At 40.2% G+C, this 18,797-nt stretch overlaps 1 protein-coding gene across 5 annotated transcripts in view; it reads left to right on the top strand.

The window, feature by feature from the left end:
* The window catches only part of DPH6 (diphthamine biosynthesis 6), a 228,043-nt gene that overhangs the window by 196,962 nt on the left and 12,284 nt on the right, over positions 1–18,797 (top strand). The window contains exon 15 of one of the 5 annotated variants that reach the window (XM_039552116.1): positions 2,178–8,814. The exons of the other annotated variants lie outside the window; for them this stretch is intronic. Within the exon in view, the coding sequence (XP_039408050.1) occupies positions 2,178–2,293 (116 nt within the window). The 3' untranslated portion in view covers positions 2,294–8,814. Of the gene's footprint in view, positions 1–2,177; positions 8,815–18,797 lie in introns of those variants that run through there. 5 annotated transcript variants of the gene reach the window in all.

Raw genomic sequence — 18,797 nt, 5'->3', positions numbered from 1 at the left:
AAAGCATATTTTGAATGAGTGAAAAAAATATAGTGTCTTTATTAATTTCCCATAATTAAAAATATACAATTAATATTGGAAGATTTGGACTAACTTATTATAGCAGGTAAAACATATAGCTGTCAAAATTTTATTTTTCTGTAATTGCACAGGTTGCCACAGATTTACTAATTGTGCATTTTCTTCTGTGAGACCTTAGAATACAATTTTACTGTTTTAGAAGACCTAGTCTCTGCTTTTCAGGGGAAGTTTGCATGAGCAGACTTTTATCCACAGTTTTTAAGTGTTTAAAGATGCACATCTAAGTTGCACTGCTTTCATATCAAACGAATTGATTTGTAAGTACAGTAAAATATTTAGAGGCATATGTCACATATTTTTATCCACATTTCATTTATGCAAGTAGGCACTGGCAATAGAAAAGGCACTGGTCTTCAGGAAAGGTAGCTCTTCCTGGTTGGCAAGCAAGTCCACTAGGGCATGTCCAAATGTGAATATTTATGGCTATTTTGGCCACCTCAAAGCCACAAAAGAATGAGGTTCTATTTCCAGATAGCCCCATTTTCAAATTCTCCCTTTAAAAGGAATACCTGGACTTGTTCTGGTAGCTTTTAGCACTTCTAAGCCTGTGAAGAAATGTTGAAGTCTGAAATTGTATTTTCACAATTTTAATGGATGAAAAAAAGGAAAGGTAATTTTAATAGGATGGCATCAGTGATTTTGAGGTGGCTTACCTTTACCCCTTCCACTTAATGCCTTCTGAGTCAGCATAGCCGTAAAGTTTTCTGAAGTCAAATTTTAGAAGTAAAATGCTAGTTGATAGTTAATTAGGGGTCACTGCTGAATATCTGTATTACAGAGAATGAGTTCCTTTTTACACACCAGATGAAGAAGTCCTTTGACCTTTGAGGTGACTGTTGATCTTTGGCTCACCCTTGTCTGTCTTCACCTCCAATGTCAATGATACAAAGGAAGGCAGCAGAATTTCAGAAGACTAGTACTGTCTTTGCAATATTTTGTAGGCAGCATTGCCATTATTACATTAATTTATGCTGCTGCTGCCAGATAAAAAGAGAGGAGTTTTGGCTTCAGTGAATACAATTGCAAAATTCCTGTTTTATCCTGGATGAGGTAACACTTCGACTGAACTGCCTATTCGCAGTTTCACAGGCAGTGACGCCAAAAAAAAAAGCTCTGACAGTCTGCAAGTTCTGCCCTCTTTACACCCTTTCTAGCCAAGATTGCTTAGTGTTATAAAGAATTGCCATAATCCCAGAAGCTGCTGACAGAAATAAGTTATTGAAACAAGAACCTATGCAGGCTATACCATATCATTAGGAAACTGTCTTTTCTGGGTCATTCAGCGGGTTTTTTGTAGTTTTCATTACGGTTCTTTGTGGCTTGATTTCCAGCATGTTCACTGAGGCTGAGCACAACCAAAAATGTCATGATGCCAAGTTTAAATTTTCCATTCTTTACTTTTCTTCTGTATTCCAATTAGATCTTCTCAATTATTAATTCTGCTCCCATAATGGACTTTTAAATTTGCAAACTTCTGCAACACATACCAGTCCCTTTATAGCTTCTCACAGCCAGATTCTGTATTTTTAGCATCTTACTGTATCTGGAATCTTACTGTAATTCCAGATATTCAGTCATATATGTTGCCATTCCTGGACTTCCTCAATTATGTCTTCAAGATGGCACTCATCCATTGATTACAAATTGAAATCAAGTTCATAAAGTTTTTGAAAATGGTCCATGCACCACAATGGGACTTGAGAGAAGAGTTTCATTTACAGACAACTATGTGCTGATCATCCAAATATCAAAAATGACAAAGAACTGAATTTCAACCGGCCTTTTGTTATTTTTACTACCTGCTCTAGTTCAGCTCTCTCTATCTGTAATCAACTCACTCACTTGAGGTTGAGAAATATACATTTAACTGTTTTGCTGAATTCTGGCCTTAGGTGACATCTAAAGTTAATCTCAAATTAATCAAAAAGGAGGTGGGAGATTTTCCTTCTATGTAAAGTGAAAACTTAAGAGTTGCATTTCACTTCCTTTTGATAGTTGCTACTCCACATCAATTTTCAGAAAAGTATTTAGAAATAATTTGTAAGAGGACACAATAAGACAAAGGGGGTTCATTAACTGTTTTGTTTCTATTTTAGGACTGCAAGAATACCTTGAAAAATATTTGGAAGAGAAGACCCCAGCTCTGATTTTAGTACCTGTGCTGGATTTACCTGGCAAAGATGTTATTCATATAACATGCTGGCTGAGCTAGCAGTTAAAAGGAGATGAGTTGATATCAAAATGCTCATATATTCCATCCAGGAGAGAACAAAGAAAAGGGTCGATACTAACTCTGTTGGATACTTTCATGGAGAAATACTGTTTGATTTAAGCAGACATATTAGCTTGTTAATGATGCCTCATGATATGTGACAGAGTTAGGTTTGTATGAAGAATAAAGGTTTCTTTTAAAAATAGTGTACTTTTTTCTGGCTTACTTTTAGATGCCTGCAGGTTATAGCAGGTGACTTTTAGAAGATGCAGTTGGTCTGATCACATTGGTTCTTTGATATATTTAGGCCTGGTTACTATACACCAATTATAACTTTAGATCATTTGGATGGAGGTAAAACTAGAATATTACCTCCAATACTGTTTTAAGGATTGGATTCCTTTCAATTATATGTTGAACTCATGAAAACTCTATTTGCGGCCAGATTTTAACCATTTTCTAGCACTGGGGAAGAACTACTCAGAGTAGTATTTAGTATGCACATTTTACTGAAACAAATAATGGAAACGATGGCCAGACAGTAGGATTTGCCATCCTGCTTTCTGGCCCAGGGGTATTTTTGTGTTTTACATTGGGTAGACAACTCTTATTAAAGAGCTACCAGCATTCAGGTAGCTACCAGCTGCCAGTATTCAGTGCCACCATAGACCGAAGGCTTCAGTGTTCTCCAGAAAATCATCAGGAGTTTTACCACTGCTTTCACTAACAACAGGCTCAGACACACAAGTGAAGCTCCTGTCAATTTCATTGCCACAGATATTTTACTCATTACATAAGGTCAGTATAGAAAAGAAAGCCTTTTGGACTTGGCTTGAAGCAGTAACACACTGCAGAAAAATCTTACTTTCAGACAAAGACTAGAAATTAAACCTTCAAGAATGGGTATCACATCTTTGCTTTGCCTATATTCCACATCTCTATATTCTCACTGCTTCTCTTCCAGAGTGTGAGCACTGGAGCTAGGAGACCAGCACTCCAGTTATCCTTCTCTCCCACCGGCATGTATGTGAGATACCTGCACAGAAGTCAGCTGCATGGCAGGACATGTGAGGTGACTAAGAGGTGGACCTAGCACTCCAGTTTAGTTTTCCTACCCACTATCAGCAATGCACTTGGCAGCACCTGATATAAAACAAGTGACTAAAGATAAGAGGATCTTCCTGTTAGAACTTTTGCATGCCCAGCATACTATGCTGATCAATATTTGAAATTAGACTGTTAAATGTTATTGTTCCTTGCTATTGTTTCCAATAATATAGCAGAGCTGCCATGTTCCTTAGTAAGAATTACTTTTTTCTCAGATCTTTAAATATTTTTGAAAGGGACAAAGCAAAGAGTTTTTTATGTAACGGTGTATAAATAAATGGTTGTATTAAATTTCTTAAGGAAAAAGGGATGAATCTGTTAACAATACATTAGTTGATTAGTATTCAGGATCATTTTTAGGTTAGACTTACACATATTTGATCCTCGCTCTTTCCCACGATCAGAAAAGGACTTGTTAATACCTGGATGTGCCTGGTTATTTGAATTCTACTCTTTTAGAAGGCAAAATCATTTTCTCCCTTCCCCCTGGAAATACCAGTATTTTATTTCTCTCAGTGTGGAGTGCCCATGGGCCAGAGACACAGTGGACTATAAGAGAAGATGTACTTTCAGAGAGATAAGGATGAAGCTTATTTTTTCATTGATGCATATGGAAACCAAAGAGATGGCATAAGTTTCACTGTGTCTCCTGTAGCAGTCATTGTTTTCATCATGAATTTAAAAAAGATACTGAAACACATTGATCTTAGCTTTTGTACTGTACTAGATATTTTAAGGTGGCAGGATATTTGCTCCCAAAGAAACCAGCTTTTCCTGCAAGTCTTCCTACAAGATTCATGACTCAAACTAGCCTGCTTTTTTTTCCCCAGTAGAGCTGCATTGAGAAATGGTAACAGAATACATTGGTCTGAAAAACAGTGTGATCTTTTATTTTTCTCTCAAATGAAAGCAAACCTTTTCCCTTTTTTTGAGAGAGAGAAATAGAACTTCAACAGGTTTAAATTGTGAATACATAAAAAAAAATAGTTTGCTGACTTTTTCTCCTAGAGAGGCTTCAAACAGTTTCTGAGTGGTGTGAGTGACTAAAACTATAAGCTCAGTCTACGCTGTTTTAAGTATGAACACGGCCATTTGTGCAACATTGATATGCAAGGCAGGTGAGTAAAGTGGTGTGCCATAGAGAGGCCTTAGACTTTTAAAATAGAGAGAAATAGCACCATTTTATCTGCCTTATTGCATCAGAATGACTGGGTCCTAGTCTGAATAAGATGTTTCAGCAGAGCTCTTTTTCACTTTCTTTGTAACAAAGTGGTAGCTGAAGAAGTGAGGTGGGGAGATGGGTACAGACATCCACACACACACCTATATACATACATATGGTTTAGTGAAAAGAGGGAAGGACATCTATACTCAAAATTCAGATGCAGGGGGGTTTTGCTGTGTTTATTTTTTGTTGTGGTGATTTTTTTCACAGCAAGATTGGTGGAGTGATTACCCCAGCAAGTTTTAATCTTGAGACTATAAATTCCCATATGTGCTAAGACACTGGTTTTGAGGACTTTGTATCCACATAAATTCTTCTGTTTCTCTGATTTTTACTAAGCCTGCAGGAAAATGTTTTGTATGCTTATTATGACACAAAAAGTTGGCTGATTCCAGCACTCAGAACACAGAAGGGCTATGTAATGGGTGGGAAAATGTCTTTAAAAATGTAACTCAAGGTTTTAATTTTTCATTTCTCTGCTTAACAAGTGCTATAATATGTCTTGCACATCTTCTCTGCTTCTTTTTTTCCAAAAAGTACTCTTTGTCTTGTTATAGGTCTCTGTGTCCATAAAATTTTGTCTCCTGCCTCCTTTTAAAAGTCTCTGTATATAAATTTCTTTAATTGCTTGAAAGTATGACCAAATGGCACTGTAAGACCAAAACTGATTTAGTAACTTTGTGCTGTACTCATTTCAAAACCCAGTGATGGCAACAGTACCACTGAGCCTTTACAATGCACATGGCTAAGCTGCTATAAAGGCACCAGAGCTGATCTTCCTAAATAGATTTTGAAATGACATTGAGATATTTTAAGAAGAGATTATTTAATTTTTTTCCCCGTGAGTTTTACAGTTAGGTAATTCAGGAGCTGATTTGTTACACCGGATAGCATGGGTGCATCTTTCCTCTTAGCCTTCAGAAGTCTGATGAGCACTGGAAGCAGGATGTCTCATGAGTATTAGGAAGGTAGTCTGAAGCCGCTCTTCTCCTTCAAGGACATCCTGTTCAATCCATTATCTCCTGTCTATGTGCAGAGCCTAGTCTATCAAAATACAGTGATTGAATAAAAATTTTATTTCAAATAAATGAATGTATTGGTTTAATACAAGATTTCTAGTGCATGGTGTAATAGTTCTCTAAATGAACACTGAAATCCTAAAATACAGAAACCTTTCATGTGTCCAAGTCAAATCTTTGTTATTTCTTTCAGGATGGGTTTGCTGAAGCAAACCTAGTTTGTTCTATGTATTAAAGTAAAACTGTTCTGAGCTCTCTGAGTACTAACTGGCACTTATTATTTAAGTAACCTGCTTTTACTATTATAAATGTCTGGCATTGACAATACATATTAAGAATACTTGACAATTTACTAATTTATGATCTTTTTACTTGTACTTTAATATTTCTGGCAAGCCAGCCTGTGTTGATGTATTAGACAAACATTCAAAATACAGACTTGAGATCGTGAAAGCTTCTTTTTTTCAACTTTCATCTGAACACTGAATATTTTTGACCTACTTTAAATTTTAATTTTAAAAAACAGACTGGGTACCTGTGAATTGAACTCATATGTTACATGCAAGTGCCCTTTTACTGACGATTCATTGCTCACAATTTCTTGGATTTCACTTCTGTTGGATTAATCCATGATTAGGATTTGCCTGTGATTTCCTGCTTTTCTCATTTTTTAGAGCACTGCCTGCTTTTTTCCTACATTCCCAAACAGTCTGGTTGTTCTGAGGCTCTTCTAACAGGATATGTCACTGGCCCTAGGTCTCCTTGCCATTGCCTTGGCTCTCCATTTCACTTGCAATGTTTAAAAAACATTTGTTGGATATGTCTGTTCATCCTCCATCTCCTATTATATGGCTGTTTTGTGACTGTATCAATCTTAAATAATTTCAAAATACTGTTTGCACAATTTAATATGGTTGATGAGACTTACTGTCCACAGTACAACAGGATGGACTCAAAATAGGTTAGATTTCACATTTGCTTTTCCCAGCTTTCAGAAATTCTTCTCTGAATTATAAGGATTCCCAATCCAGAATAAAATAATGGTTCAGAACAAAAGCTGAACTAAATGCCATGAACAAATTGACAGCTACCCCAGTCTAGTAGCCTGTTAGGGCATGTGTTCAAGTCAGGAGGCAAAGGTTAGGATCACACTACCCCTTTCCTGGGAAAGTTTAAGCATATCCATTAGATTTCTTGTGCCTTTATTCCCATATTTGTATGTTTTGTCACCCTTGTAAAGGTGTTGGCAAAGGGACGCTATGTTGTAGTCATACAACCTGCAATAACAAAAAGTTTAGACTGAGTGAGCAGCACACATGAGTGTGAAAGTAATGTTGTAGTGGGAACCAGAACGAATGCGATCACAGACAGAAATTTGCATGAGCACAATCTGGAAAGCTTTTCTCCCAGCACACTGCCTGCAGCAGTCTCAGATCACAGAACTCTATAATACATCTAGTAACATTAATGATACATTTTACAGCATGATTCATCCCTGATGATCCTGAGATGCTTTACAAGTCCATCACATAAAATTTTCTTGGGCCATCACTGGGACAGCCACGCACGTGCTGGGGGCCTCCCCTGCACGGTGTGAGTGTAGGCAGGTCTCAGGTTATGCTGCTGGGAGAAGAGCTCCTCCACTCTCCACAGTCCCCAAGTAGTGGTATTTGCTTTGGCAGAAGAAGCAGTTTTCAACCTCAAAGCCCCATCCAGACCCATTTCAACCTCAAAGACCCATCGAGAGTCACTACTTTCTGTTACTCATGAGAAGACTTGTTCTACTTTAGATTTTGCCATGATAGAGGGGAAAAATCTCTCTTCTGTGCTGTCTTTATTGTCTTTCTGCAACTCTTGTTACTGGCAGCTGTCGACAGTACTGTCTTACCATAACATCCTTCATACATCACATTATTACTATACCTTCACTTTACAAGAAAGACATTATTTTCCTGAGACAGAAGTTGTGCCATTGCATTAGGGGTGCAAGCTCATGCAAGCATTGCTTCCCCTTTGCTCATTCCCATGGGTTTTCTGGTAGCTGCCTTGACATTAGTTTATTTTGTTGCTTAGAAAAGACCAGGATCCCAGAAGGAAGAAATACATTTCTCAGATGTAAGAGTTATCTCGTTGCAACAAAGTTCAGTCCTACTCCCACACATACCCAACCGTTCTGCAGCAAGACCCAGATACATGCAAATGTAGAGCCTTTTGTAACTGAACCAAATTACCACAGCTCCAGAGCTGGATCTGCTAAGGTTCAAAGCAGGAGTTGTTAAAGGATATGAAATAATAGAAAGGAAACACAGACAAGAAGTTATTGCCAAAGGAATGGTATTACTAGGAACCGGTGGGGAAGTCAAGCTAAAAAGGCAAACAACAGGTCTAGGGACCTAAGGGGTTTATTCTTTATTTATGGGATGTCTTTGAAGGAAAAGACCCTGGACTGCCTTCTCACCATTACTAGTTCTAGCTTTAAAAGATTAATGAATGAAGAACAAAGAGGAATAAATAGAGTTGCCAGGAAAGAGATCCAGAAATGAACTTTAAAATGCATCTCTCATCCCTTCAGCAAGGTATAAAATGGTAAATGCTTTGACTGCTCTAAGGTCTGGGTCTGAAGGTGAGGATGCCTGAAATGAAGGTAATATGCAAGAGAAGCTACCAGCTGTGTGCCATCCTGCTGTTAAGGGACATTTCTCCTGGGTACTGCCACACGGAATGTGGTTAATGGGTCTTGACTGGAGAGCTGTAGCCCATAAATGTGCTTCTCATCTGTACTCCTCCTTGGTCAACGTGCTACAGTGTACCGAGATGTTGATTCAGGACTTGTCTTCATTCTTACGGATCTTGTTTAAAACTAACTGTTTAAATACTGAAAGTCTTGAGTATCTCGTACTGCAGCTCAGACTAGGCAAGCCAAATATGATTCTCTTTATGGTATAGTCCCCAGTGCAGACAAAAAGCTTTCTCAGGTTGAGATCCTGCCACTCACGTAATTATTTAGAGAAAGACAGCTCCACTACTTCAACTCCAGTACTTCACAAGAGGAATGGAAACATTAGGAAAAGTTTTTTCTTTGATGTAGAATATGCTGCCACTTTTTTGTTATTAAAATAGGAGCTAACTTTAAATAAATAAAATTTTGCCTGGAGGCTTCTGAAAACTAATGTTGTGTTTTGACAGTGTCATTTTTCTGATTCCTGAAAGCATTATGTGAGTTAGCTCAGGACTTCAGCGTGATTTTTCTTCTATGCTACATACAGTGAATTAGTTTTTCAGCTCTGGATTTTATTTCATTTCTCTCTCACACACAGGCAGAGTCATATCACTGTGCAACTTTCCTACTCTACAGGCACTCCCCAAAGTCAGGTTTTCCCCTTTTTAATGAACAGGTGGATCAACCCCCTGTAAAGGAAGCAAAAGAGAGTGTATGGCAAAGTGGAGGCGGCTACCACTATTTCTTTTTGGAAAAAGTGGATGAAAAGAAATCATCTTTGAAAACAAACTAAGAAAATTAAGAAATGTCACACAAAACCCCCACAAGACAGAATTTTTGTTTCAAAAACCCCACAATACCTTCAACATGCAAATTGAAGGTAATGCTTTCTTTAATTGGGTTCATAGCTTTATATCCCCCGAATTCCTGCTTTTCTATAAAGGATATTGATGTAAGGATAGCATAGGATTTTGAGAACATGCAGATAGTCTTTAAATAACAGCTGATTTGAGATCCCTGTCTTTGATGACAATTTATGGCCCTCTTCAAAAAAAAAAGTTAAAAGTCATTTAGGTGTATGCTCAACTAGAAAACTCAAGTAACGTGTGCTTAGTGAGAGAAAAAGGATTGCTAACACCACAGTGTGTCTTACAGCATAAAATGCAACCCTAAAACTGCACATTGCTGAGCATTCTTAATGTGCTGTGAGCAATTCCATACACTGTATTTCAAACACTGAGTGCCCACCCTAATATGTACATATATCAGGCTACATTTTTTGCTACATGGTTTCAACAGACAAAAAGAGCTGGCCAAAGGACTTCAATTCCACTTTACAACTGTCAGAGTTTCAAATTTATTTTATTTTCAATTTGAATGAAAGTAAAACAGTTTAAACGGTTTAGGGGGTTGAATTCGGGGGGTTTTTTTTGGCTATGGTTGTATTTCCCTTTCCCCCTTCCCCCCCCCCCCCCCAAAAAAAAAAAAAATAAGGGGACCTGGGTCAAAGTATTTCTTTTCTATGGAAAAGGTCAGATTTTCTGTTCAGATTATTTTTTTCCCTGGAATTACCCTAAAGTATTGGACCATGGAAATTTTTCTGTTGCAGAACTTGCTGCAATTTACATCTTTTAAAATGGTTGGAATGCCTAATTCTATTTAAAAGATTAATTGTTTTTCTATACTCAGACACCTTATTTCAAGTAAAAAAATCTGAACTTTCTCTGCTGTAAACAGAGTTCAGATGTGTGAGCAGAGTCCTCAGAAACAAGAACTCTTAAATTCTGATGTTGACAGTGAATTTTGCAACAGTTACAAGTTATATATTTATGATGTCTTCTGTCCTGTAAAATGAGGACAACAGTAACGGATATGGATTAGATTGTTGTGAAGATTCTCTTGTAGGCGGTGACAGCTGTACAGTGAGGTATCCTGTAAGTGGCACACATCATGGTAAAGGAGAACATTGCCAATGCTCTTCATGCCCAAGGTTCACGAGGTAATTTTGAGTCCTGGGTGAGTTGTGACAGAGACTTTTTTGAAAATACAACACTGAGAGCTTTTTAGTTGCTTGCCAGTCCATATAGCAGGCTGCAGGATGGGTGGGGATGCTTTTGCAGGTGCAGACTGGCCCAGGATCCCAGAGCATAGCCCAGGCTTGTCTCCTGTACAGCTGCAGAGTTGCTGTCCAGATTCTGCCTGGGTTTTTCCATCTCTGCACTACAGAGCAGTATGTAGCATGGGCATACATTTGTCTTTTGGGACTACTCCGTCATTGTCACGGTTTCCTCTGTATTCTCAGAACTAGAAAGCCGTGAGTTTAATACTACCAGGATTTTTAGAATATTACTCCTCCACAGAAGCTGGGGAGTTAAGAACTACAAACAGGGCAGGAAAATTGAGAAAACGACTTTTTCTCTTCTATCATCAGGCATTGTATGCCTCTGGTCTTCCTCTATTACCACTGTGTGTCTTTTTTCTCCTTTCTTTCCCCCTCTTTAGGTTCCTATTCCTCTTTTTTATGTTCTTCTTTCTCTCCCTGATACTGTCATATAATGTTCAGTGTATGTTCAACAAAAGGAAAGATCCATGTGAGCTCTTCCTTTGCATTCATGACTAAGGACCTTAGAAATTCAAGTTAAGATAAAGATCATAAGTGTATGTGAGACAACACACAGAAAAAAATGCTGAAACTTGCACCTGGTATGCAAGGTGCCATTGGCATCAGATATATTTAGAAATACAAGCTGTAAAGTTTCATAGATCCAAGGCAAGGTGAGAGCAAGCCTTACATTGTACTCAGGTGTCAGCTGCATCTCAACAATGTGACTCGGTAGTGAAATACCATCTGTTGCCTTTACCAAGCCCCACACACATCTTTCAAAATGACCAAAGTGACTGGGAACACAATTTGTATTTTGACTGAGGAGAATTTGTGCTCCCAAGTCATGTAAAGACCTTTGACAAAAAGTTTCTTAGGAAGGTAATATTTTATGATCTGGTAGCTTGAACCAAGATTTCCAAAGTTTAGAAGAGCACACTATATGAATAAACTATAAAGTCTATTTACTGCAAAAGGTGTTAGAAAAATCCTCGCTATTCCTTGTCTCTTTTATCCATGTGATATGAGGCTTTAAAGGAGGTGCACCAAGAGCACCATGCCACTTAGTCTGAATGTTGATGCCCAACACCTCTCCTAAAAATCTGAGCCTTTGAATGGCTACTCAAAGAGGAACTGATTTCATCACTGGTGAAACACCAGAACAGGCTTCGGAGAGAGGTGGCTGTTGCCCCAAGTGTGTCAGTGTCTCAGAGGAATTTGGACATTGTCCTCAGGAACGCGCTTTGGCTTTGGTCAGCGCTGCAGTGGTCAGGCAGTCGGGCCGGCCTCGTAGGGCCCTCCCGACTGAAGCACCCGCTCCGCTGTCTGCTCTGCGCTGCTCTTCTGACTCCCTGGCCCACTTTCAGAGCACCAACCAGCCAGTACTCTGGACCTGTGTTTCAATGTAAGGGCACAGGTTTTTCCTAAGTACGTTACAGGTTACACGCTTTGCAATTTCAAAATCCCGGTTGGAAGCCTTTGTCACTGTTCCCAGGTAGAGGTATCCCTGTCGCCGGCTGCTGGTGCTGACCGCATTTTTTAAGCTCACAATCTCCCCCGAAAGAGAAAGGCGGTAAAGGCACGTCCGAGCACGCCGCACAGCAACCCTCGACAGACTCCGAAGGGGCACAGAAAAGGGGATTTCATCTCTCTGCTTCCCCTCCCTCATCCCCTACGCGGTCCCGCCCGAGCCGCGGCAGCCGCCGCCATTCCGCGGGCAATGCTGCCCCCGCCCGCTCCCGCCGCGCAACAGCACGGGGCCGCCCGCGGGCCGCCGCAGGGCCGGGCCGGGCCGGAGCAGCCATGGCGGCCCCACAGCGCGGCCCGGGGCTTGCCTCTCGCTCTGCAATTGGGCAGAAACGGGGCACAGTAATTACAATTAGCAATGAAGTAAGTATGGTTCCTGATTGATGCATGAAGTGTCATGGGCGGCAAACGCACACGCACAGACACGCACACACACACCCCTTACCATACCATTTGCTGCTTTGCAAACTTAAGGGTTTATTTTAGTCAATTTTGTGTTTCCCTTTCGGACCTAGAACTATAAATACAAGAATTACATTCACAGCAAATACTGAGAGATACAAGTATAATGTATCAACCAGGAGGGAGAGAATGAGGTTGCAGCATGAACCGGTGCCAAAGGGAGAGTTAAAATGCAGGAAGGGAAGAGAAGTCTGCTCTGCTTTAGACTTTTCAAACCCCTTCTGTTGGCTGCTTTCTCATGCTGCAGTTCTTCCATATGCTCCCTACACCCACCAACACACCCACCTACACACACTCACAATTTACCAACATACTTCATGTCTTTGCTTAATTAAATTCCACACCATCATTCAAATAGAATTAAATAAACAGCTGTTTTCTTTCCACCAAAACCTAATGTTTTCTGACTTGCCACTTGTGAAGCATTTGAAAGAAGCAGGCTGCAGGAGATGCTTTTATACTGGCATGTTGTGATGCTGCACAGAGGGCCAGGGCTGGACCTAGACACTCACCTGTGCTCTTAGAACCACTCCACTTATGAAGGGGACCCTTCCCAGGAGGAAGGACTTAGAAGCTATGCAAACAAGAGTAGACTGTCCTAGTGGTCACTTGAGATTCCAGAATAGGCTTTTGTTGAGTGTCTGGCCCTGATAAATCAAGTATTCAAAGCAGCACAGACAGGCAGAGCATTGCAGAACCACATCACAGGTATTTATTTCACAGCCTCCTTTCCTGTGGGAGAAGTACAGCTCCAAGAAGTCCAGACGCCAGAGACTGTGGCTGGCATTTACCCTACCTGTGTCATCGTCTGTGTTAGCTCCAAACTGAATTCCCAGCTGAAATTTGAAAGCCCAGCACACAAACAAACAAACAGGAGGAAGGCAGGGCCTAGAAAGAGTCATCAGCAGGATCCTGTGTTGGCAGACATTCCTGCAGTTTGTCAGCCACAGACCATTGCACATCTCTGGAGGTCAAAAGGGTTGAAATCAAGACAACCACCTCAAGTGGCCACCTCAATATGAGTACGACTCTGCTGTACCACTCCTTTCTGACTGTTCCAACATGGTTGTCCTAACAGCTCTAGCAGGAACTGCCCTCTCAGATCATCAGTTGTGTTGGTCAGCTGCAGGAGCAAGGTTGCTGCACTGAAGAGGTGGGAAGCAGATAAAAGAACACTATCTAACTCAGAGATGACTTGTCATCTAGTAGAATCCAAAGACACAGATTATACATGTGGTTTATTCATAAAACACATTGTGAGACACAGATCGCATTCTTTAAATCAACTCTGTCAGTTTCCCAGGATATTGTGTAGGTACATGCCAAGAGAACAAGAGCGACTGAAGGACTCAGATGCCTTGCTCTCAGCTCAGTGCAATTCAGAAGTCACAGATAGGCATGAATACTCTCCTCATATCAAACACCCAAGCCAGCTTGGACCTGGTACAAAACCCAACCCAGAGAAAAACAGCACTCTCCTCTCTTATTGTGCAATACAGTTCACTGGGACACAGGACAACCATAACCAAATGCATTTAAAATGCATGTAAAACCTGCAGAAGGGTTTTGAATCAGTATTAGCTGTTGGCATTGATCACTGACCTAATTAAGTGTTGGTTCATGATGTAAGTTTTCATCTGTCCTTCCAGTGTTGAGTGCTTTGCATCACTGCTGTTGTTGGGTACCAACTTCAACACCTAGAGAGGTGGAGCAGCAGTCGGTAGTACAGGATGGATACAAAACAGAAGATATTTCACTTCCATCTCATCACACATCAACTCAGAACTGCCCTCTGATAAAAGCAGCTGAAGCACAGCTTACTGTAGCTGTAAGAGTCTTTGGGCTCTCCTTCCTCTAAATATCTTTCTTTTGTTGCTCTGCAGACGTGCTAAGGAACACCAGGGCTCAGGGAAAATCTGTGATGCTGTTATAGGATATGTAAGCTAAAATTTTCTAAAACTGACACATGTTGATGTATCTCTTTCGGTTCTAAGTCAGGCCACATGTCAGTGAACTGTTAGGACTAGAATCCAAAGAAATACCTGATCCTGTTGTCTACCTTAAACATCAAAACTCCTACTCATCCTTACATTGCCACTTTCCAGTTCATGAGAGAAATTATTTGCCTCAGATGTGCTTGCCCAACTCTTTTTGTAGTTTATTTACAGAGCTATTGTCCTAATTCTTCATGTTGCTGGTGTCAAGCAGCTCTCCCAGAAGCCTTTGAGAAGGACAACAGAAAATAACTTACAACAACTAAACTAAATAGGAGAAATGAGCTATTTTAATCCTTTGTTCTAAGGACAAAGACATATGCCCCACTACAGCTGTGAAATTATGAACTCATCTGGGAAGAAAGCATTCCCATAACATTTCTCAATTGCTCCAATGAGTACGAAGTAAGATAATGCAGGTCACATTGGTAGGAGCTTGTCATGCTGTTGATTAACAATTGACAATGACTGTTGAGCATGAGAAGAGCCTTCTAGCCATGGTTGGTATCGAAAGACTATTTCCTTTTTTTATTTTATCTTTTTTAATGGCTTTTTAAGTGTATTCTAACATCTGGTCTCCCTTTCAGGACTGGATCAGTGGCTAATTATACAAGAAACAAAAAGACCCCAAATGATTTCTCTTTCTCTGCTTGTTCTCTCAGTCGTTTCTGTTTCAGGTACAATCTCCTCAGTACAAAAAAGAAAAAATAGCCCTCCATACTTGTTCATGTTTCTGAGCTATTTTGTATCAAACTGTCAGTGTTATTCCTATTTTCTTATGAAAGCCTCCTTTTCCTTGAGTTACTGTGTTGACATTGGGCTAACCTTTTTTAATACTGATTTAATGTAAGAATTCATTCCCTGAAGTACATTAAAATTGCTATCAAAATATGGTTTCCTGATATTATTGAGATGTTTAGATGTATACATTTTGATCAAGTGGGGCCAAAGTGAATGCCAGAAAGCAGCATAGTTTGCATCAGCACAGAAAATAAGGGGTCCAAGACATCAGGCATATTGTCTAAGAGACTACACCTTGTATTTTTTTTAGGATACTGAATATTTAAAGCATATATTTCTGGAGGTAGGGGCTGAGCAGTTGGTTAGATAAATTCTGGCTCTCCAAAGCAATGGAGCATTCCACCTCTTTGGAGGGCAGAGAATAATGCACTGGCTCCAAAGCTGGAGGAGAGCAGTAGTGAAACCTACTGGTTTACTGGTTATGGATAACTTGAAGAAGGGAATGTACCAGGGAGAAAAAGAAAAATGAAGTTGTGGGAAGAAGAAAAACAGCGAAGGTAACTAAATTAAAAGGGAGCAACAAAAGAAAAAATGAAAATGCAGAAAACTTTTTTTACCTTGTCAAAGCCACTACTCTTCCTCACCTTACAGGTGGGGTCAGGCAATGAGTGTTGAGTGTGAGAGAATGCACCACAATGTGAAGTGAAAAGAGCCACATTTTAAAATCAGTATTTCACTCTTTCATTTTGTTCTGTTTTCTAGAGGTACCAGTTGTATTCACAATTTATGAGTACATAGGTCCACCATAGCTACTGTACTGGGTCTGAGAGATACTCAGAGTTACTCTCTTTGTAACTGTTAGAATTGTCAATTATAGCTGCTTTTTTGACTTTGTGGCTAAAACAGTGTTGGTAACATGCCAGTGTTTTGGCTACTGCTAAATCCTGCTTGCACAGCATCAAGGCTTTCTCTTTTTCCCAACTCTGCCCCCAGCAATTAGGCAGGGCATGGGCAGGAATCTGTGAGGGAACACGGGGAACAGCTGACCTGAAGTGGCCAAAGGGATGGTCCAATACCATATGGTGCCATGCTCAGCACAGAGCTGAGGTAAAAGGCAAAGAAGGGGAGATTGTTCCAAGGTGGCCACTATTTGGCATCAGTCAGTTTGTGGGAGTTGGTGAGTGATTGCCTTTGTATCACGTGACATCCTATCTTTTTTCTTCACCTATTAAATTGTTTTTGCTTTGACCCACGAGTTTTCTCACTTTCGTTGTTTCTGTTCTCTCTGCCATCCCACTGGGGAGAGGGGAGAAATGAGTGAGCAGCTGTGTGGGCTGGGGTCAACCCACCACAGCAACACTAACAGAATTTCATAAAGTCAGTCAAAATGTCTTGAAATTACTCAGATTCCTACTTTAGGCAACATATTCTGACAAGCAAACAAGCTGCAATATCTTCAGATCCTTCAGTTATCTTCTCAGCTTTGGTTCTATTATTCCACTCACATAAATCAGGCTGTCATAGCAGGCAGGGGAACTTTTGCATTGCTTTGGCTACAGGAGGACTCAAGGAAAAGAAACCTGTTACGACAGGTCTTCTGGGATGGACATTAATCTGTATTATTTGTGGAAGAAGCCGTGGAACATGGTGCCCCACGCCTCTTTACTTGAGACACGAGGAAAGTACCTAGTGAAAACTAACAGCAGGAAGCACTCTGATTCAAGACTGATGACAATAAGGGGTAGAAGAGAAAAAGAAAAGGAGAAAAATTCTCAGCATTCCTTCCCTGTGTATTGGGAACCTGATTTTGGCAGCTCTGCAGGCTCAGAGCTCTGCTGTGTTCTTTCTTAATATTTTAATGAGCTGATCAAATGACAGTCCCAGCTGAGTACTCGTCTTTGTTGCTGTTGCTAAGCAAAACAATGGTAAAAAAAGCTCCTTTTTCATCTTCTAAATCATAAAAACAACCAAACCACTTGTTTGATATGTGCAGAAATTCATTCTACCTCTATGCCAGCTCAACCCACACACCTCAGTTCACTCTTTCATGTTTTTCATACATACTTGTTCAATTTCTCTAACGTATGCCATGACACACCCTGATTTGATTGTCCTGCACATCCCATATATCCTTCAGGCCACACAGGATTCATTCAGTTTGTCCTATTCATCTGGGCTCCAGCATAGCTCATGGTAATATAGATCAGTGCAGGTTTCTGTTCTCTGGGTTGACTGAGTATCTTGCCTTGCCAGCTCAGGCAGTTTTAGAGTTCAGCATGGCGTAAGACATGCTGGCATATTTTTGCATTCTTGCTCTCTTTCCTTCTGTGGTGACTTCCTGCCTTCCTAAAAAAGCTTCCTGTTTTCTTTTTAAATAAAGAAATGTTCCAGACTCCCTTCTCTTTGTTATCTATTTATCAAATAACTTTTTGCGTTTCTAATTCTTCCTTTTGTTTTCTTTTCTCTCTTACATTTTCTCTAGCCATCTGTCTACATTTTCCTTAACCATTGGAGTTTTCACTCATGGGTACTTAAAAAGAGTTCTAGTCTCACATACATTCTGGTGGGGCCTGATATCTACCCTGTTCTTCAATGACTTGTCTGCTCAAAACCTGCCTTGTGATAAAAAAGTTTTATCTAATGTGATATTAAGCCATTTTGTCTGTAATGTGTGTAAGGAAATGTCCTGGGTTGCAGTGTATTCTATTGCCATCCTCATGAGCTGTTGAAATCAGGTGGGGCAGTGTTTCCTTGCCTCCTCCCCCCAGACTATCTTTCTGTTAATGGCCCATCAATGCCCTGCTGCACGACTCAGAGATAACTCCTCCGGACCATCTTCTGTTAATGAGCCTAATCAACACTTGGCCTCATGACTCATCATCTCATTGTGAGATGCTCCACCCAGAGGGAGGAACCAAGCATTCCATCCTGGATATAATCTGGGATTCCAAACACCATAGACAACCTTTCTACTGGATTCACAGAGGACAGGAGCTACACAGCTACCACTGGACCTGCTGAGGAAGAGCAGATCCTTCTACAGGATCAGTCCTTCAACAGAACCACATCCATCACTTGAGGAGGACTGCAACCACCATCTTATCAGACTGCTACCACCACCCTGACTAACAGGGTGCCAGGTTGTATCCTGACTCTGTCAGTTTAACCCAGTGTTTTCTGCCTCTATTTTTTTTTTTTTAATTTCTCTATTAAATTGTTATTCTGACTTGGTGCCTCCCACTGGTTTGTTTTCAAACTAGTACAGGAAATTCCCACTGAAAGTGTCAGGGAATGGTAAATATTCCTTCCTGATTGATGCTAATCCTGAACCCTGACCTGTAAGACACAGTCAACAAGTGTGTTGGGGAACTAGAGATAACAGTTCCAGTTTGAATAGTAAGGCAGAGCAAAATTATCACGTGATTATTAGTCCTCCATAGGCCATTGGTAACAGATTTGCACAAAGAGAGGGGAAATTTCTACCCCTTGGTGATACTGGCTGACATAAGTGCTTTAATGGCTGACAAAAAAGATGCTGAAAAAAGAACAGTAAGTAGGAGAAAAAAATATTCAGTCATACTGAGTGTTTGGTTTTGATGGATCTTCCTT

The sequence above is a fragment of the Corvus cornix genome, chromosome 5, assembly GCF_000738735.6.
Source record: "Corvus cornix cornix isolate S_Up_H32 chromosome 5, ASM73873v5, whole genome shotgun sequence".
Taxonomy (NCBI): domain Eukaryota; kingdom Metazoa; phylum Chordata; class Aves; order Passeriformes; family Corvidae; genus Corvus; species Corvus cornix.
The sequence above is the reverse complement of the archived record's forward strand: the minus strand, read 5'-3'. Positions and strand labels throughout refer to the sequence as shown.